At 49.0% G+C, this 22,375-nt stretch overlaps 1 protein-coding gene across 1 annotated transcript; it reads right to left on the bottom strand.

The window, feature by feature from the left end:
* Positions 1-179: 179 nt before the first annotated feature.
* Positions 180-15,755, bottom strand: TEX33 (testis expressed 33). Its single transcript, XM_041754371.1, has 5 exons — positions 15,734-15,755; positions 12,181-12,629; positions 10,263-10,407; positions 478-588; positions 180-277 (listed from the first exon to the last, which is right to left on the bottom strand). Exons 1-5 carry the CDS (start codon positions 15,753-15,755, stop codon positions 180-182), a joined length of 825 nt encoding a protein of 274 aa, XP_041610305.1.
* Between the last annotated feature and the right edge of the window lie 6,620 nt (positions 15,756-22,375).

Below are 22,375 nucleotides of genomic sequence, written 5' to 3'. Positions count from 1 at the left end.
GGAGAGCTTGGGCTCTCAGGGTTTCTCTCCTCCCTCCGTTGGTCTTTCCAGCACCACAGTCTGCCCCCACCCTGACATGAAGAGAGACCACAAGAGGAGGAGAACATTCAGATGTGTGCCTTTTTTTTTATTTTATTTTAGCTCTTTCTCTGAGTGGAGGGCACTCTTCTTGGTCGTATCTAGTACTTTGAGCTCTTGCTTTTGCTCTTTTCTCCAAATTTCTCATCCAATGCTTTCTGTAAGTTCATATTCATAGCATTTTTCTGGTGCCACCGTCCTACAGAGGGCAAGGAAAGAGCCAGCCCAGATCACCCAGAGGACATCTGGGGTGCCCGGGCCCCAGTGGTGATCCATGCCTCTTCCAGGCCCACCCCGGAGCTCCACCTGTTGCTCTGGTTTCTCTCTGCACCTTGGGGCCAACATGCCCTACCCAAGTAGGGGAGCGCCCGCCTCCCGCGCCCCAGCCCCCGAACATACCCAGATCATCCGTCTTCCTGCCATGCCAGTGCTCTATGTCCCTCACTGATTTCTCAATCACCTCTGGAGTATAGGAGGCCTTCATGAGGCTCTTCGTCTCCTGGGGGGCCCCTGTGGAACCCCATGAAGAAATCCCCAGAAGCTCCAAGTCAATGAAGGTCAGGCACTCAGGGATTCATACCCAGGTGTCAGTTTTCCCTATGGATGGTGAACTATAAGAGGGTAGGGATGTGGGGAGGTGGGTCTGGGTTCAAACACCAGCTCTGGCACTTATGAACAGTGTGGCCTCAGTCAAGTTTTAACCTCTCATAACTTTGGTTTCCATCTATTCAAAGGGATAAAGTTTTCTTGCAAGATTGGGAAGATTACTAGAAATTTGTTGGAAGATCTAGTATGGCACAATTAATATCCATATTCTCAGAAAGTTCATTTCTAGGGGTGCCTGGGTGGCTCAGTTGGTTAAGCATCTGTCTTTGGCTCAGGTCATGATCCCAGAGTCCTGGAATCGAGCCTGGTGTTAGACTTCCTGCTCAGCGAGGACCCTGCTTCTCCCTCTCCTCCTGGCTCATGTTCTCTTGTTATTTCTGTCTCTCTGTCTCAAATAAAAAAATTTTTTTTACAAAGGAAAATGTATTTCTTTTATATTGCATTGAATGCTGACTAAAATTTAAATTAAAAAATGAAAATTTATTTCTATGTGTACAGTTAAAATACACACACAAAGAAATGTTACCAGGATCAAGAGTCAGTGGGAACATCAGAGGACCAAATCCCAAAAGATAGCAGATTCAAACACTCAGTCACAGGATACAGAGTAAGTGTATTTAACAGATAAGTAAAAGAAGCAAAAGATATTTCAGAAATGAAACCTTTAGTAATTGAAAAATAAGTTCAGTGGATGATAAGAGGTCTGGGATTTGCTTTAAAATAATACGGGGTGGGCAGATGGGTCGGTGGGAGAAAAGATGGAATACGATTGGCCATGGATTAATTGCTGATGCTAGGTGACAAGTGCGACATAGTGGTCATTAAATTATTCTCTCTTTTAAGTTTGAAAACTGGCATCAGAATGTTTAAGAGAAAATTCAGGGGACAGAGAAAATAGCAGATTAGATGCAGCTAAGAACAAAGTGGTCAACTGGAAGATTTAGCTAAAGGAATTAACTAGGGAGCACCTGGTGGCTCAGTCGGTTAAGCATCCGACTGGATCTCAGCTCATGAGTTGAGATCTCGATCTCAGGGTCTCGATCTCAGAGTCATGAGTTCAAGCCCTCGATTTGGCTCCACATTGGGCATGGAGCCTGCTTAAAAAAGAAGAAGAAAAGAAGAAATTAACTAGAATGCAGCACAGAGGAGGGAAAAAGATGTGGAAAATGTGAAAATGCTAAGCTGAAGGTTGATTGAGGAGGTCTGATATATAAGTGTAAGTGGAGTTCTGAAGGTGAGATTGGAGAAACTGGGAGAGGCGGCATTTGAAAAGATAATCATAGCTAGAATTCTTCCAGAATTAGTGCAATATATGAATTCTTAGGTTCATGAGTTAGTCTCCCAATTCCCATATGTAAAAAGAATTCTTTAGCTCACCACACCCAAGTAAAACTTAAAATGCCAGAAACAAAGAAATCTTAGAAGTGCATGATATATATATATACATATATATATTATGTATATATATTGTACATAATATCATGGGTTATGATTTATGGGATAAAATAATGACGATGATCTCTATCTTTGAAGATTTACTGTGTGCCAAGTACACAGTTCCCAGAACTTTATAGAACTTATTCACAGAATCTTCTCAACATCCCTGAGAAGTAGGTATGATTATTATCCCTCTTTCGTTGTTGAAGTCATGGAAACACAGAAAGGTTTAGTCACTTGTCTAAAGTCACACAGCTGGTATTAGAAAGATTGAGGGCCCAAACCCAGACCCTGTGTCTCCAGAATCCACAGCTTAAACTGCTTGGATTCTGGAGAATTAAAATTCTGTAAAATAATAAAATATAAGCTGAGATGGGGGCGGAGAGAATAAAATTGAAGCCTGTTAGTGTCTTTACATGATCCAGGAAAGCCTAAATATCTTGTTTAACCTTAGAATGTATTAGCTATGCACGTAGAAATGTCAAAGGTAACCACTAAAAAAATAGGGAGATTAAAGACACAAACTGGAAAGAAAAAAGAAACTTCACTCGCATGCAAAACAAGGAAGGAAGGGGAAAAAAAGCATCACCAACAGAAAACATCAAATGAAGTCATAGGAATAATTCCACATGTATCGGGGATTAGTGACAATATAAATAGACTAAGCCCTGTTGATTAAAAACTATGATTAGACTCCAGAAAATATTTTCCAAATATGTATTATGTACAGCATGCTTAAAACAAAAGGACACAGAGAAAGGATAAACATGGAAGTATAGAAAAAGAGTGCCAAGCACATACCAACCAAAAGCAGGCTGGTCACTTTTGGTCTTATTGATATCGGACAAATAGGCTGTAAGGCAAAGGCATCGTGAGATAAAAATACGAGATAAATCAAAACGACTGCAAAAAAAAATTAAAAATTAAAATTAAAAAAATAAAAACGACTGCAATTCATTCAGGCGATGTAATAGTTCTAAACCTGCTACATTAGAATAAGCTCAAAATAGATAAAGCAAAATTGCCAGAGCTACAAGGAAAAATTGACAAATCTGCTGTCATCGTGAAAGACTTACGTCTTTTTTACAGATACATCTGTAGTAATTAACAGATCAAGCAAAGAATATTAACAAGACATTAGGAGACGCATATAGGAATACTTAACAAGCCTACTCTAGCAGACAAACACAGAACTCTGAACTCAAGAGATTATTTTCAAACACATATCAATCATCTACAAAAATTGACTGTCCGCTGGGCTATAACGCAGGTCTCCAACAATTTTGAAGAACAGAAACCATGACAGGTCACTTTCACTAACGACACCACCATCCAGCTAGAAACCCACAGTTTTAGAGCAGTTTTCATTGTTTGGTGTTTATGGCTTTAAATGCTAACATGACAGAAAGTTAAGTTAGAAATTTGAGGGCCGCCTGGGTGGCTCAGTAGGTTAAGCTTCTGCCTTCAGCTCAGATCATGGATTCAGGGGTCCTGGGATCGAGCCTCGTGTCAGGCTTACTGCTCAGTGGGAAGTCTGCTTCTCCCTCTCCCTGTGCTCATGCTCTCTCTAGCTCTCTCACTTTCTCTCAAATAAATAAATAAAATCTTTAGAAAAAAAAAAAAAGGAAATTTGGACTAAAGAGGCTCCTGGCTGGTTCAATCGGTAGAGTGTGGGACTCTTGATCTTGGGGCTGTGAGTTTGTTGGGTGTAGAGATTACTTAAAAATATAATCTGGGGGGAAAATGATGTTTATACAAGGGAACATTACTCAGCCATCAAAAAGAATGAAATCTTGCCATTTGCAAAGACACGGATAGAACTAGAGGGTATAATGCTAAGTGAAATAAGTCAAAGATAAAATACCATATGATCACACTCATATGTGGAATGTAAGAAACAAAACAGATGAACATAGGGGAAGGGAAGAAAAAATAAGACAAGATGAAAATTGAGAGGGAGACAAACCACGGGAGACTCTTAACTCCAGGGAACAAACTGAGGGTTGCTGGAGGGGACGCGGGGGTGGGGGGAGGGGGTAACTGGGGGATGGGCATGAAGGAGGGCATGTGCTGGGTTGAGCACTGGGTGTTGTATATAATTGATGAATCACTAAATTCTACCTCTGAAACAAGTACTATGCTGTATGTTAACCAACTAGAATTGGAATAAAATCTTGAAAGGAAAGGAAAGGAAAGGAAAGGAAAGGAAAGGAAAGGAAAGGAAAGGAAAGGAAAGGAAAGGAAAGGAAAGGAAAGGAAAGGAAAGGAAAGGAAAGGAAGAAAGAAAGAAAGAAAGAAAGAAAGAAAGAAAGAAAGAAAGAAAGAATTTAGAGTGAAGGCCTAATGATGGTGGAGATCAGAAATCTAAGCAAGCTGTGAAGCAGATGCCTCTGGATGGAAATTCCAAGTTGGCATCTAAAAATCTGTCCAAGGAAAAAATAAATAAAAATAAATAAAAATAAAAATAAAAATCTGTCCAAGGAATGTACTAGCATCAGGGTGTGAAATGGTCCGACTTGGGAAATTGGCAAGGATGTTTCTGAGAGGACTTCTTTGGCTTTTTATATGCGGAGTCACCTCTCCCACAGTCAAAGCCAAGGTGGGGCCCATTTCTCATGTAAAATCGAATTAGAGGTTCCACAGTGGGGTTACCTGGGGAGCTTGATGTATAGCCCAAGAGTCTGGGGGCTACCAAGGCTTGGAGCAAAAGGCACTGGCCCAAGATGACAGGGCAGAGAGAGTGCACAGGCCAGTCATCCTTCTGCAGAGGGCAAGGGTGCTCCATAGCCCAGGTGTGGCCTGGTAGATAGAAGACCAACCTGAAGTCATTTAAATTAAAATCCTACTCTCGTCTGATCCTTCTCACTGGTCTCCCTGCTTCTTCTCTCACACCCACTGTGTTCCTCGGTCCAGTCTCACATAACAGCCAGTTGGATCCTTTGAAACCTAAGTCACTCCTCTGTACAAAACCCTACAATATACCCAGCATGGTCATGGTCCCTCTGCTTGACTGCAATGCACAGGTGACCTGCTCCCCTCCAGCAGGTCTTCACTCAAAAGCCACCTTCTCTGTGAGGCTCACCCAGACAGGTCTATTTACCATTGCTTAGAGGTTCGCACATAGAGGCTAACAGTATAAAGAAAAGCACAGAAACCGTGAGCAAAAGGCAGGTACTGCAGCAGGAGACATACTGGAAAGGATGCCCAGGTACCTGTGAAACCTGACCTGAACTTGGCAGGTGGCAGAGGAGGGAGTTGTTACCTTTATGCTTTAAACTGCACCCATAGTTGGGGCACCTGGCTGGCTCAGACTCTTGGTTTCAGCTCAGGTCATGATCTTAAGCGTCATGAGATCAAGCCCCGAGTTGGGTTCTGTGCTCAGCAAAGAGTCTGCTTGAAAATTCTCCCCCCTCTGGCTCTCCCTCCACTCATGGTCCCCCCTCAAGTAAATAAATAAATATTTAAAAAATAATAATAATGTGAACTCAGCCCTAGGTTGCCAGAATTTAAATCCCAACTCTGATCATTCCTAGCTGTGTGGCCTTAAACGGGTTATTTAACATTTCCCATCATCAACGTTTCTCCCCTAAAAAAAAAAAAAAAAAAAAAAATCATAGTACCCATGGCTATGTGAAAATCAAAATGTATCTAAAATACTTAGAGAAGGGATCTCTGGGTGGCTCAGCGGTTTAGCACCTGCCTTTGGCCCAGGGCATGATCCTGGAGTCCCGGAATCGAGTCCCACATCCGGCTCCCTGCATGGAGCCTGCTTCTCCCTCTGCCTGTGTCTCTCTGCCTCTCTCTCTCTCTCTCTCTCTCTCTCTGTGTCTCTCATGAATAAATAAATAAAATCTTTAAAAAATAAATAAAATAAAATAAAATAAAATAAAATAAAATAAAATAAAATAAAATAAAATACTTAGAGCCATGCCTGGTGACACATATCATCTGTTGTGCATAAGTGCAGCCACTATTAGTACTAAAAACAAGCCCCCGAGAACCTACAAACAAATTATTGGAATTAGTAAGCTAACAGAACCAGACTTCAGGATAAAAGATGAATATGCAAGAGTGAAAACCCCATCTGTGTATGCAAGCAGCAGAATTAGACGATGTAATTTTTGAAAAGATACCATTTGTAAGAAGCAACGAAAAAAAAAAATGAAGTTCTAAAGAAGCCTAGCAGAGGAGGTAGGACCGGGGCCTAACGGAGGGGTAGGGGGCCCTGAGCTGGTCTCCTCCCTCCAACGCAGCTGGATAGTTAGCAAATCATTCTGAACGCCCGAGAAATCAGGCGGAGAAACTGCAAGTCTGCGAGTCGAAAAGCGGCCTTTGGGAGGGAAGGGGCGCAGAGCTGTCTTGGGGGAGACCCAGCTGAAGATGCCGCGCGGCAGGGCGGGCCCGGGAGGCACCGTGGAGTCCACCCCTGTGGGGCTGTGCGCGGCCTGAGCGGCGCGGCCGGGCCGTGGCGCGGAGTCCCGGGGGCTGGGTGGCCCGGGGCTCCCGGGTCGGGGTCGGGGAAGGGCGGCGCGGTGCCCGGGCGCGGGAGCGGGGAAGCCCTCGGGCTCGGGTTTGCCACGCGCCGCGGACCGCGGGGCGCTCCTGCCGTCCTCTCCTGGGACCCGCCAGCAAGCGGCAGAAGCGCAGCGAGACCCTCCCCGGGGGGTCACTGCGGTGCACGCTGCAGCTGCGCGAGTCCCTGAAGCTTGGGAGTTTGGAAAGCCGGTCGCACGCCGGACCTTCAACAGCGCAGACGGCAGCGTGAGCGCAGTTCTTGCCCCGGGAGGCAAGAGTGATGGCTTGTCTTCTGCGAACCCCCGAAGAGCGGGGCGCAAGCCTGCGGCTCGGGGGCTGGCGAGCCGGCACCCGCACGTTCACCCTGCGCACCCGCGCACCTGCGCACCCGCACCCTGCGCACCCGCGCCCAAACCTTCGGGGAGCCAGACGGCGCCACCCAGTGGAGGCCGGAGCTGCTTACACCGAGCCGCATGCCCAAGCCCTGGAGCCGCGTCCCACCGAAACAAACCCGCCCAAACACCACGCTGGCACCAAGGCTGCTGGCCACAGAGGGCTGCAAAGCCTCGGCCCCAAGGGAAAGAGCCTCTAGCTGCCTTTTTCCTTTTATTCTTTATTATTATTATTATTATTATTATTATTATTATTATTTCTTATAAAAATTCCTTTAACTCATTATTATTTTAAAAAATTTTATGGTTATATATATTTTCATTTTATTTTGTTTTATTTTTGGATCTAGATTCTATTTATTTATTCATTCATTCATTCATTTATTGATTCATGAGAGACACACAGAGAGAGGCAGACACAGAGGCAAAAGCCACAATGAGGGGCTTGAGCCCAAGACTCCTCCAGGATCATGACCTGAGCCCAAGGCAGATGCTCAACCACTGAGCCACCCAGACGTCCCTGGATTCTTTTAACGAGCAGACTAAAACACACCCAGGATCTAGTTTTGTTTGTTTGTTTTGTTTTGTTGGTTTTTTTTCTTTCATCTTTTCTTTTCTGGACAAAATGATGATATGGAGAAATTCACCTCAAAAGAAAGAACAGGAAGTAGAGCTTATAGCCAGGGATTTAATCAATGCAGATAGATGATGCCTGAACTAGAATTTAAAACAATGATTATAAGGATACTAGCTGGGTTTGAGAAAAAAAAAAAACATAGAAGGCACTAGAGAATCCCTACTGCAGAGATAAAGGAACTAAAATCTAGTCAAGCTGAAATTTAAAATGCGGGTATCCCTGCTTCTCAATGACAACAGAAATCAAATTTGGGTGGATTAAAGGCTTAGACGTGAAAAACAAAACTAAATATTTTAGAAGATTAGGTAAAAGATTTGCTTTATGACTCAGCATGGGACGGGATTTCTCCATCCCCTCCTCCTGGAACCTTCTCTTTCGGGAAATAACAATTCCTCCCAGGTTTTCAGGTCAAAAACCTTGAAATCAACCTTAATTCCTCTCCCATGCACCCAAATCCATTTATTTTTTTAAAAGATTTTATTTATTTATTCATGAGAGACACACAGAGAGAGGCAGAGACACAGGCAGAGGGAGAAGCAGGCTCCTCACAGGGAGCCTCACTCATCCTCGGATTGAGATCACACCCTGAGCCAAAGGCAGATGCTCAACTGCTGAGCCACCCAGGCGTCTCACACCCAAATCCAGTTAGTAGCAAATTCTGTGTGCTCCAGATTACAAACATCCAGAATCCTACTGCATCTGGCCACCTTCACCACCTTTACCTCTCCACGCTGCCCTATTGCATGATGGTGCTCCCAGAGTCATAAGGGAGCACCCAGCCCTGCTCCACCAGACAAGCCACCATCATCTGTCCCACCTGGATTTTTGTAGTCAACTCCTCTGAGTCTCCCCGTCTCTGCCCCAGCTCCCCCGCAACTATTCTCTACGGCAACTAGAATGGTCATTGAACCTACGCCAAACAAGGCCATTCTCCTGCTTGAGACACTCCCCTGGCTCCCAATGCCCCCCACCACCAAGGGAAAAGACTTTCTGGCAGCCTTCCCCACCTAGCCCGTCTGATTTCTCCTCTGCCACTCTTGTTCAAACACAACCTGGAACAGCAAGCGCAGGGTTGAGGGGGTGGGTGGAAATAAGAGGGATACATGAGCGAGGCACACTGGCAGCTGGTGCCAAAGTTGAAGCCCGAATTTATGGTGCTTGCCAGTGTCTGGAGTATAAATACCACTGTGGTTCACTGTGATATAGCGTCGTAATGTCAATCGGTTAAGGAAAACTTACCAATTGACCTTTGTGAACAGGTGCAAGCTGGTTTGCACTGGCTCCAGCACCACCTCTGGCACAGCTGCCAAGGTTGTATTTCACAGGCTGGTGACAGGTGCCAAATGGTTTTATGCTACTCTTTCACCCTGTGTAGACGTTACCAGACAAGGTTGTGTACACTCTCGGGTGATAATTATTAAAGAGACAAGTGAAAAGCAGGAACCCGAGGCCCAGAACAGAGGACAATCTGAGCTGTATTCTCTCTTCCTCCTCCAGCACCACCCCTTCTCCAAGCTCAAAGAAAGAGCCAGAAAGGCTTCCAGGGGCTGTCTGGTTCCTTCGGTGACGGGGATCTGAGCCAGGTGCGAATGTCTGCCAGGCCGTGGGGGCACTGGAGAGAGACTGGCAGGATGGAGGGAAGAAAGAAGAGCACCAGAAGGATGTCATGTTTTGCGATGAGGTGAAACTGGAACATGGGGGCCGAGAGAAGCCCCTTCCATGCTGGCTGTGGACCCCCAGCCGAGCGGTCCACTAAACAGCTTGAAAACAGGGTCAGGGCTGAGGAGGTGACTGGAAGCCGAGGAAAGACTGTGGCTTTGGAGGCAGGAGGAAAATGTGAATTTGAGCTCTGACCCACCTCCTAGCACTGAGTGGTCTTGGGCAAACTGTTTCTGATGAGCCCGTGAGATGGAGCTACTGGCTGTCACCCCAAACAAACAGGACTATGGTAGACCCTCAGGAAACACTCTGCATTGATGTCTGAACCCCCAATCCACCCTCCCATGGTGCCACCATGGCTCTGGGAAGGAAAAACAATAGCCTGCCAGCTACTCATTTCAAGTCCCAGGCCAAGAGTCTCCAGGAGGCACTTCAGAGAGCCATCAAGGACCTGGTGAGGGCCATGTCATCATGATTATCCCCATGGTGCTAAGAAGGTGACTGAGGCCTTCTTGAAGTGTCCTGCCCGAGGTGAGGGCAGGTGAAGAGAGGTGAAGTGTCCTGCCCGAGGCCACACCCAGGAAGTGCCAGAGCTGAGCTTTGAACCTAGGAAGCCTGATATTGTTGCTCTGACCAGAGGTGCTGAGGCCAGGGGTGCCTGGGCCTCCCTCTGGCAGCTTAGAGGTACTCGAGGGAGTGAGGAGCTTTTTGCCAACTGAGGTGGACCATGTGCATGATGAGAGCAGATTTTCCTGGAACCTGAACATTCCCAGCACAAGGCACAGGGCCTGGCCCATAGAGGGGCCTTGGTGGCCCTGCAAGGAGCATCCCGTGTCCCCAGGAGTACATCTTGGGTCTCAGACCCCATAGGGGTCCAGGGAAGGGTGGCTTGGGGACCACAGGTGCTGACAGTCCCCACCCTTGCCCCTTGGCCTGACCTTGAAACAAGTTTGATCGCATGTTGTAGCCCAAATCATAGTAGTCTGAGAAGATGGAGGTGATTTCCATGGGACTCTGGATCCTGCTGGGCCACGAGTTTGCCCTCTTCTGGCCCTCAAAGACCTCACCGATGGCCCTTCGAGCCTGAGCAGCGAGTGAGGGAGAAAGACAAGGGATAGAGAGAGAAGCAGGGTCAGCCCCATCTCACCTCCAACCTCCCTCCTCCGTCTCACCCTGCCCTCACCACCCCCTACCCCACCCCTACCCTGCAGCCTTCAACCAGACCCAGGGCTGGGAGCTGGAAGAGCTGAAGGCCCTCCACCCCTCACCCCACCTCCCACACAGGCACTGGGGACAGTAACCTTCCTGCCTTGAGCACCTACTCTACACCATCAGGAAAGGGCTTCATAATCACTCCTGCCATTTATAAATGAGGAAGCAGGGCCTCAGGGCAGGACTCACCCTGTCGCCACAGCTAGTGAACCCCAGAGCCCCACTTGCCTCTAGAACAGAGGCATCACCCAAGTCAGCTCTGGGTGGCTCCTTAGGTTCCACTGGGGCCAACTCCTTCCTCTACTGAGGAGGCAACTGGGAGGCTCAAGTGGCTGAGCCCAGGCCTGAGCCAGGAAACGGGTTCAAGTCCTAGTTCTGCCGTAACCCAGCTGCTGACGTTAGATGAGTCTCTGGGCCTCTCTGGGCCTCAGTTTCCATGCTTGTAAAATGGGGGCGAGGCGCCGAACTGGATGGTCTTTGACGTAGCTTCCTCTCTGATATTTGCTGGCTCAGGGACAAAGTCATGTGATGTGTCAAAGGTAGACAGAAAAAAAACAGATCTCTTGATTCAAGCCCAGGATGATGATGGCCCAAGAGAGAAATGATGGCTTCCAGGACCAAGAGGAGCAATGAGAGATAGCAACCATAGAGCCAGCCTCAAATTGGGACAAGATCTTCCTAGCGGGACAGGATATTTAAGATTGTGACCTCCCAGACTAGCAGGTGAGGGTGGTCACCACACCTTAAGACGACAAGGTAGAGGGAGACCCAGCCCACAGCCTTTGTGATCCTGGGGATCCCACTTGCGCAGTGTGACTTGAGCAGATCGTGTCACCCTTCTTCAAAAAGAAGCCACAACTTGGGCCTGGCCCACTGCGCGATGTAGTCGCTATGGAGGTGGAGATAATGGCTTTTGAGAACATGCCTCAAAACACCAGAACAAGAGCAATTCCTAGTATTTGACCAGAAATAGCAGTTTTATCTCAACTTTCAGTTGATCAATAGTGACTACCTAGAATAATGTAGCAGGTGGGGAAAAGTGCCAGCAACGACTAGTAATGTCTGCCATGAATGCAGTCTAGGGACATTGGCCTATGCATGCCATGTATTTGTCAGCCTGGTCTAGTCAACTGCCTCGCTTTACAGAGGCAGAGACTAGAGCCCAGAGAGCGGAAGTAACTCCTCCAAAGTCACCCAACATTCAGAGGGCAGAGCCAGTGTTCAAACCCCAGTCTTCTGATCCCAGCCAATGCTGTCTCCTTTAGGAGACTTGTTCAAGTTAAGAGCATCTAATCTAACACCAGACTTCTACCTGAAAGGTCAGTAAGCTCCAGGCATCCAGAATATGCTGGCCCAGCTTGGATCCTTATCCCGTAGAACTGAGTGAGTTTGGTTCATTTACTTAACCCCTTCCTCTAAGCCTTGGGCTCCTTATCCATAGGATGGTGATAATAGTTTCTTCCTCACTGGGAAGATCGAATGAATTTGTTTTATGCTAAGACTATAAAGTGGGCTCCGCTGGCACATGCGAGGGCCTAGTCAACGCTCCTCTCTAATGATATCATCGTAGGGACTCTGTGCTCAAGAGCAGTCTCCACGCATAACCCTCCTGCCACCCTCAGCGTCCTGTGCCCACTCTGATACCTGGTCCTCGGAGACCAGCTGGTCCACCATGCTGCTCCCAAACTTGTGACGAATGTTATCTGGAATGACGCTGCTCCTCTGGCCCTGGGCTCCTGTGTTGGGGCCCCCCTTCAGCCCCTGGTTTGGCTGAGCCCCCTCTTGAGGAGAAGCCCTGCTCTCCCTTGAGGAGGGTCTGTAGCCTCCCTTCTTCAGGGACCCGTGCTGTGGGTCCATCCCTGGGGACAGACAGTCCCTGCTGTTGGCCGATGGGGGTGGAGTCTGGACCTCCTCCATGTGGGCCTGCCTTAGGGGGCTGCCTCCCCGGCACAGGGAATGCTGTGGGGAGACTGGGGCCTGGTACTTGAATTTGGAGGTGTCCAAAGGGCTGCGGGCAGTTCTCCAGGGGTCCGTGTCCTGCTGGCCATCCTTTTTGTTGGCCCTTCCATGGGCCCTGGTCAAAGTAGTGGTACCTGAACAGGGCAGGGGAGAGAGAGGGAGAGACAGGTACAGAGTGGGGGCAGGAAGGGAGACAGCGATGGGGGTGGGGAGGAGGAAGAGACAGACTGAGAGCCCCAGAGCCCCAGAACAGCAAGGGAAGGGGATGCAGGGAAACTCCTAGAAAAACTGCTTTCTTGGCTTCTTTTGCTGCCTCTGTTCTTGCAGAGACCTGTACCCCACTGCCTCACACACGCCTTACAGAAGAGATCGTGTCTGTCCTCCTTGTAAAGGTCAAGGATTTAACGATTTCTTTGTAGTCTTCCAGCACAATAGATAACATCTAAGGAATGACGGGAACATTTTTCAAGACCACCGACTCACCAGGACCCCTGGTTCCGGGTGTCAGTGACTTAGGAGGAACACCTAACCACTCACCCTCATTCCTGGGTGCCTGAGGGGACCATGCACTGGGTCCTCAGTAAAAGCTCCAGGCCCTGTGCACAGATGAGACTCATTCTGCTTTCCTTTTCTGGGTCTTCCAGACACTCTGTATGTGCTCGCTCTCTCTCTCTCTCTCTCGCAAACTCTATCATTTCTTCTCAGCACACATTGGATTTCTATGCTGTGCAAAGCCAAAGGCCCTCTTGGCTGGTTCTGTGCCCTCCTCCCCCGCCCTGCTTCTGGGTCCTCAAACCCAGCCAGCCCGCATCAAAGGGACAGGGATGGAGAAAAATCCCGGGACCCAGAAGGTAGGGTGGGAAATCAGGAGAGACGGAAGAAGGAGGTAGCTCAGCCAAGATGCTCTAGCTTTGAGGCCTAGCTGTGGGACCTTGACCTCTCTGTGCTTTCATAAAACTAAACAGGCTGCATCTGACAGTTGACAGTCCTTGGTCTAACCGACAATGTTTTCTCTGTTTTCTCTTTCTTTGTGGTGAGTAAGCCACATAAGTAACAGTGCCTCTGACAACCAAGCTGATGGTGACTTAACACTCGATTTGTGTTACCTGCTATAATCCCGGAGTAGTACAGAAATTCTTTCTTACTTTATTCTTTCCTGTATTTTCTGTGCAAAATGCAGAAGAGGAGCTGTTCCCCTCCCCCACCGCATCCCCCCACAGCCTTGGCCTCACCCCCTGCTCCCCAATCTTCAATCCCAGCTATAAACACATTTGGTGAGCTTCCCTCCAAAATATTCTAGATGGCTCCTCCAGCCCTCCTGAAGGATTCATAGTTTTGCTTTGCTTTTGTTTATAAATGAGATTGGATTCTAAGTATCGCTTTGTAACTTGTTGTTAAAAAACACCGCTGTGCCTGAGGGATTGGCTGACACAGACCTGACTTCCCCTTCAAACCGGGCAGGATTTTGCAGCTGCCCCACTGGTGGTCATTCAGATTGTTCCAGGCTTCCTTTTCAGAAAAGGCTGCTGGAAAGCAGCGGGTTTTACCAGCTTTGGGGGGTTTTGTTTTGCTCTCACCGAATCCTGCTCTGCTGTCACCAAGTGATGATGGTGCTCTGCGAAAAGCCCCTCTTGCCCAGCCCTGGAGAGGCAGACCCTTCCCTGGGCGGTGGAGACTGAGAACGCGCTTCCTCCTTTCCCTCCCTCCTACCCCCACCTGCGAAATCAGATGCTATTTCATTCTTGCTCCTTTGTCATCCACACAAAAGGCAGAGAGAAAACCTGTGCCTGAGACCAGAAGGCCTTTCCTCCCTCCAGTTCTGGTTCTGCCCCAGCGAGCAGGAAGCCAAGCAAATGGCAGGTGCCTCTGGGGACAAGGGAGGCTTTCAGGAAGGGAATGGCCCCCCATTTTGGAAGCCCCGTCTGAAGCCCATTCAGCACCCACCTGCTCAGCCACGGCCTCTCCTCCTGCTCCTGAGGGGCCTGGGGCCCAGCACAGTGAGGGGCTCCTCCTGGGGCCCCTCAGGATGCTCAGCTCAGGACTCCGGGAGCAGAGCTCCCCGTTTCTGCCGGGCCGCCTTCCCGACGGCCTCATCTATGGGCATGTTATAGTGGAATCGCCTGCTCCCCGCTGCCCACCATTCGGGGTGATGAGCGTGCTCCACTGGCAAGGCTGGGCTCAGAGAGCCGCTATGCCCCCCCATTCACCCACTGGGGGAGCACCTACAGCATCAGTGCTGTGCTGAGCACTGGGGATCCAACAGGGAAACAAACTCCACCCCCTCCCCCCAATCCTCTTGGAGTTCAGTCTGTGTTGAATGAATGAATGAGTGTCTGCTGGCAGCCCAGGAGCCTCCCCGGAGCCCTGCTGTTCCCCCATCCCCTCGGCCGTAAAATGGGCCAGGTGAATCCAGCTTCACTTGTGAGTGTGAGGCCCAAATGCTCAGTGGTCAGTTTTTCCGGCTTGGCCCCTTATCAGAATCCACTCCCTACACACACACACACACACACACACACACTTATTACATCTGCAGATTCTTGGGCCCCTCCAGGCACCTGCATCAGAACCTCCCTGGGAGAGACTGGAATTTGATTTAAGATTTGACGAGGCCTGGGTCCTTGGGTTGTGGGAGAGAGCTTCCAGCAGTGTCACTGGATGGCCACTTGCGTGGGGCACCTGCCAGAGGTGACCTGCCTCAGGCCCCCTGTGTTGAAAGCCATCCCCTTGTCCTGAGGGCAGAGCCCCCACTCAGGGATCAGGCCTGGGACCCAGCCTGCGCTCCTCCTGCACCTGCCTCTCTCCAGCCCTGCAGCCATATGGATTTCCCTCGGCTCTACTTCCAGACTTGTGCCCTCATTGCTGCCCATGCCTGGAACACTCCAGGGGCCTTCGTGCCTCCTGGGGCCACAGCACTCCCTGGGCCAGGCTCACTCAGGACCTCCAGGTACCTTCCACTCTGACCAGACCCAGCCCCTGCTGGGTTCCCCATGAGCCCTGCCCTCTGGGTGCACACGTCTCCTCTGAGCCCCCAGAAGGGCACTGAATGGGGCAGAATGGAGGGGCCCAGCCATGTTCTCTTCCCTTTGATTTCTTCGGAGGAAATCAAGGCCCCACAGTGGGTCTGGAGGCCCAAGGGAGATGAGAGAGAAGGAAAAGGGGCTGTTCCCTGCTGCCCACAGGGCACCCATCCAGAAACCCTGACTGTGCATTCAGCAAGTCCCTGGGCAGCCTGTCCTACCTGCTCGGTGGCCCAGCTCCATCAACTCTTGCTCTCAGACAGGTAATTCCAAGCTTAGTCCTGTAGACAAAGAAACACATTTGGTCGTCTCAGATGACACACAGTCTCTCCAGAGGAGGATGAGCCGGGCGCTGATCAGGGACGCTTGTGACCATATGCCCAGCCCCCAACCAGACGTCCCCTCATACTGTTTCCAGTGCTCTTTGGTACTCAGCAAGCCCCCTGCCCCATCACCCATCCCCCCTGGCCTGCACCCTGGACCCCTGCAGACTCTGCTCTCTCTGAAAAGCCCATGCCAATGACCCAAAGACCTTTCTCAAACACCCTGGGGGCCCTGAGCTCCTCTTCCTGGCAGCCTCTTCCTTTTACCTTCTCTCCCATCTGCAGCACCCAGTGCCCCCCTAGGATTCCCCAGCAAGCCCTTGGTAAGGCCCCCTATCCTGGTGACTATGTGCCTCCCTGCAAGTAAGACTGTGTCCTTTTTAACAGCTTGACAGAAAGGAACCAGCCTGGCCAACATAGGAGAGCTGAGAGCAGGAGCCACACTGCTATGAGCTCAGTCTTTGCTCCACAGGACAGGCCTTTGGGCCAGTTTTGAGGAGCAGCAGCTCTGACATCTACAAATAGCCTCTGTGGCTTTCAGGTTTGTGTTCCTTTTCCGAGTGAACTTTTTCTTAGTCATAATATCTGATTTTATTGCAGTGTCTTTTAAGATCTTTGTGAATCTTTTAATATGAAAACGTAAAACAGTTTATTGTATACAGTGAATGTTTAGTGCCTCGGCCTAAGAACTAAGTATCTTTGTAAAAAGGAAAGCATAGAAGCAGCAAGTCAGAGCTGGAAGGGATTTTGGGGATTACCTAATCCAATCTCTTCATTTTATAAAGAAACCAAGGCTCAGAGAGGGGAGTGACTTGTGTCAGGTCACCCAGCAAGTTTGTTTGCTGGTAAACTCAGAGCACATTAAGAACCAGATCAATTTTAGGAGTGCCTGGGTGGCTCAGTCAATTAAGCCTCTGATTTAGGCTCAGGTCATAATCTCAGGATCCTGGGATCAAGCCCAGGTTGGGCTCCTTGCTCAGCGAGGAGCCTGCTTCTCCTTAGACCTCCAACTCTCCCTTGACTCATGCTCTCTCTCTCAAATAAGTAAATAAAATCTTTTAACAAAAGATAAATTTTATTCTTTTGAAAAATCACAAAGTGAAACACCCTAATTTTGACACTTAATAATTGTGTGGTGCTAACTGTGTGACTATGCTGCTTCTGGTCCCTATCCTTTCCGTATTCATACACAGTGTTAACTCTCCATCCCATCTCCCTGAGTGTGGGCTTGATTTAGCAGCTCGCTTCTGATCAAAAGAATATGACAAAAATGGTAGGATGTCACTTCGAAATTAGATTAGTGACTTCTGTCTTGTTCACATTCTTTCTCTGGCTCTTCTTGGCTTGTTTGCTTACTCTGGCAGAAGCAGCTGCCATGTTTTGAGTGGTCCTATGGAGAGGACAACAGCTCATAAAGAACGGAGACCCATGGTCCAATAGTTCTCAAAGAATTGCATGAATCCTGCCACCTGAATGAACATGGGAGTGGATCCCTCCCCGATTGAGCCTTCAAATGAGAACATAGCCCAGTTGATACATTAAGTATAGCTTGTGGGAGACCCAGGGCCAGAAGACCCAGCCAAGCTATGCCCAGGATCCTAACCCATAGAAACTGTGAGATAATTAATTTGTACTTTTTTTAAGCACATAGTTTTAAATTGCTAAGTCTTCTGGTCATTTATTATGCAGCAATAGCTCAAACATATTTTGGTACCAAGAATGGGTTGCTGCTATAACAAATACCTAAAAATACAGGAGTGGCTTTGGAACTGAGCAGTGGTTGGAGCATGGATGGATTTGAGGAACATGATAGAAAAGGCTTAAATCGCCTTGAACAGATGATGAGTAGAAATCTAGATTTGGAGGATACTGCCAGTGCAGACAAAGAACATGTTCTCAGAACCCTGAGGGATCCGTGTCCAAGTTATTTAGTAACAGAACCTAGTGACACTGTCATTGATGGTTATATGGAAAGCAGAACATGTGACTAATGAGCCAGAGGATCTAGCAAAGGAAATTTCCAAGCAAAGCATGGGGGGCACCTCCTGGTTTCTTCCTGCTGCTTGTAGTGAAATGTGACAGGAGACAAAAGCACTGAAGGAAGGACCATTAAACATAAAAGAGGCAGGACTTAATAGTTTTGGAAATTCTCATCCTCCCCAGGTGCCAAAAGAGGCTAAAATTAAGAAATAGCTTCAGAGCACCATCCAAAAAAGGTAGCCAAAGCTGTGACTGTACCACCTTTTGTGAAAAGCTTATAAAGATAAAAATCTCAGAGCATATTATTCTGTCACACAAAGGACCCTTTAAAGAGATAAGGATGTGCCTCACAGATTACCCCTCAGTGGGGTAATAGGTCATCTAGGAAACCTAGAGGTGCTGTGTCTTCCCAGGAGTCCCAGAGAGGGGAGCAGAGCTGTTGTCAAGCCCCTGTAGGCTTAAGTTCTGGAGAAAACCATATTAACAAAAGTACTACCAGCTTGGAGCAAAAGGGACAGACGGTACAAAATGGAGTCTAGTGGACCCTCAAATCTACCAGCAGAAGAGTCTGACAAAACTACTCAGCATATGGGCAGCCCTGGTGGCTCAGTGGTTTAGCACTGCCTGCCTTCGGCCCAGGGTGTGATCCTGGAGACCCGGGATCAAGTCCCACATCAGGCTCCCTGCATGAAGCCTGCTTCTCCCTCTCCCTCTGCCTGTGTCTCTGCCTCTCTCTCTCTCCTCTCTGTGTATTCTCATGAATAAATCAATAAAATCTTTTAAAAAAAAAACTACTCAGCATACACATGTGCTATCTTTTGTTTATTTAAAAAAAAAAATTAGAGAGTGGAAGCAAGGACCTGTGGGGCAGAGCTGAGAGCCATGGAGAATTACTTCCAGGCCTCGAAACCCAATCAGGAAAAGTTCAACAATCCCTGCTGGATTTCAGAACTGCTATGGACCAGTGACTCCTTTGTGTCTCCAGTGTCCTCAGTTTTTAATAGGGATGTTCATAGCCCTTATCCCAGGTTGGCCACACCATTCATTGCATGGTGGTGTGTTCAGAACAAATAGTAGATATTAGTTTCCTAATATCTACTGATGGGGAGATAGGACTGAGTCCAAGAAACCACACTCAAGGAACCTCATCCACACCCAGGCCTGATTTGTAGCCAGGTTCTAGATTTAGAGCTGATGCTGTAATGGAATGAACCTTTTGAGATCGTAGGGCAGAAATGAATGTATTTTGCATATGGAAACAATGTATGTTATCAGGGCCAAGAGGGCCAACTGCCACCAAGGTGGGCAGTTGACATGGCTCCCAAGGATCCTGTTCCTTGGAATTCACACCCTTGCTTAATCTTTCCCCTTGAGTGTGGGCTGGACCTGTTGACTTGCCAATTAAATATGGGATGAGAAGCTACTTCCAAGGTTATTGAAGATTGAATATAGAAGATTGTGACTCTGTCCACAGGCTCTTCGTGGCTCCCTCACTCTGATAGAAGAAGGGTCCGTGTTGTGAGCTGCCCTCTGGAGAGGTCCACATGACAAAGATCTGAGGGAGGCCTCTGGCCAACAGTTCATGAGAAATTGAGGCTCTCAGATCAATAATCCATGAGGAACTGAGTCCTACCATATGAGTGGCCCTGGAAAGGGGTTCTTCTCTAGTTGAACTTTGATTATAGTCTATGGAAGACCCTGAGATATGGGACCTATTGGAGCTGCATCTGTATTTCTGATTCAAAGAGATTGTCAGATTAAAAAAAAAAATCTTAGGAGCACCTGGGTGGCTTAGTAGCTTAAGCATCTGACTTTTGATTTTCGGCTCAGGTCATGATCTCAAGGTTGTGAGATTGAGCGCCCCATGAGGCTTCACGCTGAACATGGAATCCTGTTTGGGATTCTCTTTCTCCCTCTCCCTCTGCCCTTTTCCCTCTCTCTAAAATATTAATTAATTAATTTTTAATAATGTTCTTAAGCCACTGAGTTTTGGGGCAATTTGTTAGATGGAAAGAGATAATTAATACAGCTCATATGTTACACATTCTCCCATCTAGTAGGTTAGTCTGTCTTCATAAGGACTCAGGTGTTCAGAGAAAGTATAACTCCTCTTTCACAGATGGAGAAAGTGAGGCTCAGAAAAGAAATAGGACCTCAGCCAGGTGGCGCTGAAACCAAGCCCTTCACCCTCTGTCTCCTTCAAGTAAGCTGTCGGCCCTGTCCCTGTTCCCCATCTCCAGTTACCCAACCGATGTGCCCACAGCAGTGTCCCATCTGCCATAATGGCACCCCCAGCCCAGAGCAGCCTAGACCGGCTTGAGCAGAAGTGTGGACTCACTGCCAGCTTCTGATCTGGAGAGGAAGTCCCAAGAGACGTCGGTTAAGGAGGACAGGGAAGGGGGTCCCGTTGCGTCTGGGCACTCTTCCCTCACAAGCAGCCCTGAATGGAGAGAGGGGAGATGAAATCCCGGGTCCTGGAAGACCCCCGTCCACCCCACAGGTCTCTGCCTCACCTCTCCACTCTCTCTCATAATGTCAGAAAACACGTGAACCACTCTGGTGTGTGCTGAAGCCCAGGAGTGCAGATCCACACTGCAGAACTGCTGGTGAAGACCACTGGGTGGTTGCCAGGGAGCGGCCCCCCTCCACTGTTCATTGGAGTCGCCATGGTGACCACTATTCATAGGGCTCTGTTACCTCAGAGGGCTCCCAGACCCACTCCAGGGGCCCCTCTGGGCTGGGGAAAGCCAGTACTGTGGGGCATGGAGGAGCCCTCAGGCATCGCTCACCCTCTCACCCCCTCAAAATGTTTCCTGAACCCCCACATGCATCAGGTTGGGAGTCAGACACAGAGGGCTCAGCTGCCATCAGGTGGAAAGCTGGTTCTAGTGACTACAAAGGATTGAATAGAGTGATGAGTTTTGACTGGGGGAAGGAGTCAGGGTTCTCAGAAGGGCCACATGAGCTGGACTTTGAGGGATGCGTAGGAGCTAAACAGTTTAGAAGGGACTTGAATCCTAAAGGTGTGGATGTGTTTCTGAGCATAGCTATAGGCCAAGAGGAGTGGGGAGGGGAGAGAAAGGTACACCTGAGCTCTCTCAGCTGGACATGAAGGGATCCGGGACCAAGTAGTAAAATGAGAGCAGGGTGTGACATTGAGACTCTGCTCTCCACCCCTCAAATCATGAGGGCTACCAAAGATGAACAATTAAGTGGCTTCTGCAGTTGGCACCCCCAATATCTCAGGCCTGTCTGGCTGTTGCTCAGCAGGGGCGGGGGTATAGGGGAGGTCTCCTCACGCCAGCCTTCCAGGGGCTCCCCGGGAGGCAGAAAGCTTGGTGACACTCAGGGCCCCTGAGTCTGGTCCTGCCACTTAAAGAGTGACTTTGACCAGATTCTTTGGCAGAACTTTCCTTGTATGTGAAACAGACACAGCTCATGGTGAAGGGTAAGAATTAGAATTGAACAAAGTCATTTTCATCAAGTGCCTAGCCCATCGCTCACCACGGAGAGATGTGGCCTGTAACCCACAGCTCACCCCATAAGCGACTCATCAGCAAGGCCTTCAAAGTACACCAGACTCGAGTACCTGGGTGGCCCAGTGGTTAAGCATCTGCCTTTGGCTCAGGTAGTGATCCCAGTGTCCTGGGATCGAGTCCCACGTCGGGCTCCCTGGAGGGAGCCTGCTTCTCCCTCTGCCTGTGTCTCTGCCTCTCTATGTCTCTTGTGAATAAATACATAAAATCTTTAAAGAAACAAAAACAAAGTACACCAGACTCGCACCCGCCTCAGCCACTTCCACAACGTCATTGCCCTGCCCACCGGCCCCAGGTCCAGACCACCGCCACCTCTTGCCGCCTCACTGGTCTCCTGGGATTGCTCTTATTCTCTCGTTAATCATCCATGGCTGCGTGACAGTATTATCACAAATTTAGCAGCTTCACTCATATTCCCTACGGCAGTTGCTGTGGGTCATGGGTCTGGGTGTGGCTTAGCTGGGTTCCCTGGCCGTTTGAGGACCTAAAGCTGGTGTGACAACAGCATGGAGGCAGGAGGGGTCAGCCCTAGCCCTCTTCCCCGCAGACCCTGCAGCCTTCAGCCTGACCCAGCCTGACCCCCAGTCTCCTCAGCATTTACTGGGCTCCTACTTGCCCCAACGCCAGGCTAGGGGCTGGAGCGTGTCCCTGGTGGATTTGGTCTGTGCTCTCCATGGCCCTGTCCTTGCCCAGGAAGGCTGCACAGTGGAAGCAGGAAATCCCATTTGGTGAGCCCAGGGCTAGCTTGCAGGCTGTCAGGGGATAGCAGGTCTCTCAAGGTGCTACCCAGACACTCGACAATAGGACAACACTCCTGTGCCCAGAGCCTGGACATAGACCAGGACCTGAGCTCAGGATTCCCGTCTCACGTTCCAGCTTTGCGCTTCCCAGGGCACCTGGTCAAATAACCACTTCGGGCTGAGCCTGTGGAAAGGTAGTGCCCTCCGCCCCAACCGCCTTATGAGTAATAGGTGTCTGCGACCCTGCTCCCTGCTGTCTCCCCTGCTCACACACCACCCGGGAC

This window comes from Vulpes lagopus, chromosome 5 (genome assembly GCF_018345385.1).
Source record: "Vulpes lagopus strain Blue_001 chromosome 5, ASM1834538v1, whole genome shotgun sequence".
Classification (NCBI taxonomy): domain Eukaryota; kingdom Metazoa; phylum Chordata; class Mammalia; order Carnivora; family Canidae; genus Vulpes; species Vulpes lagopus.
Note: the sequence above shows the minus strand (reverse complement) of the source record. Positions and strands in the feature narration are given on the sequence as shown.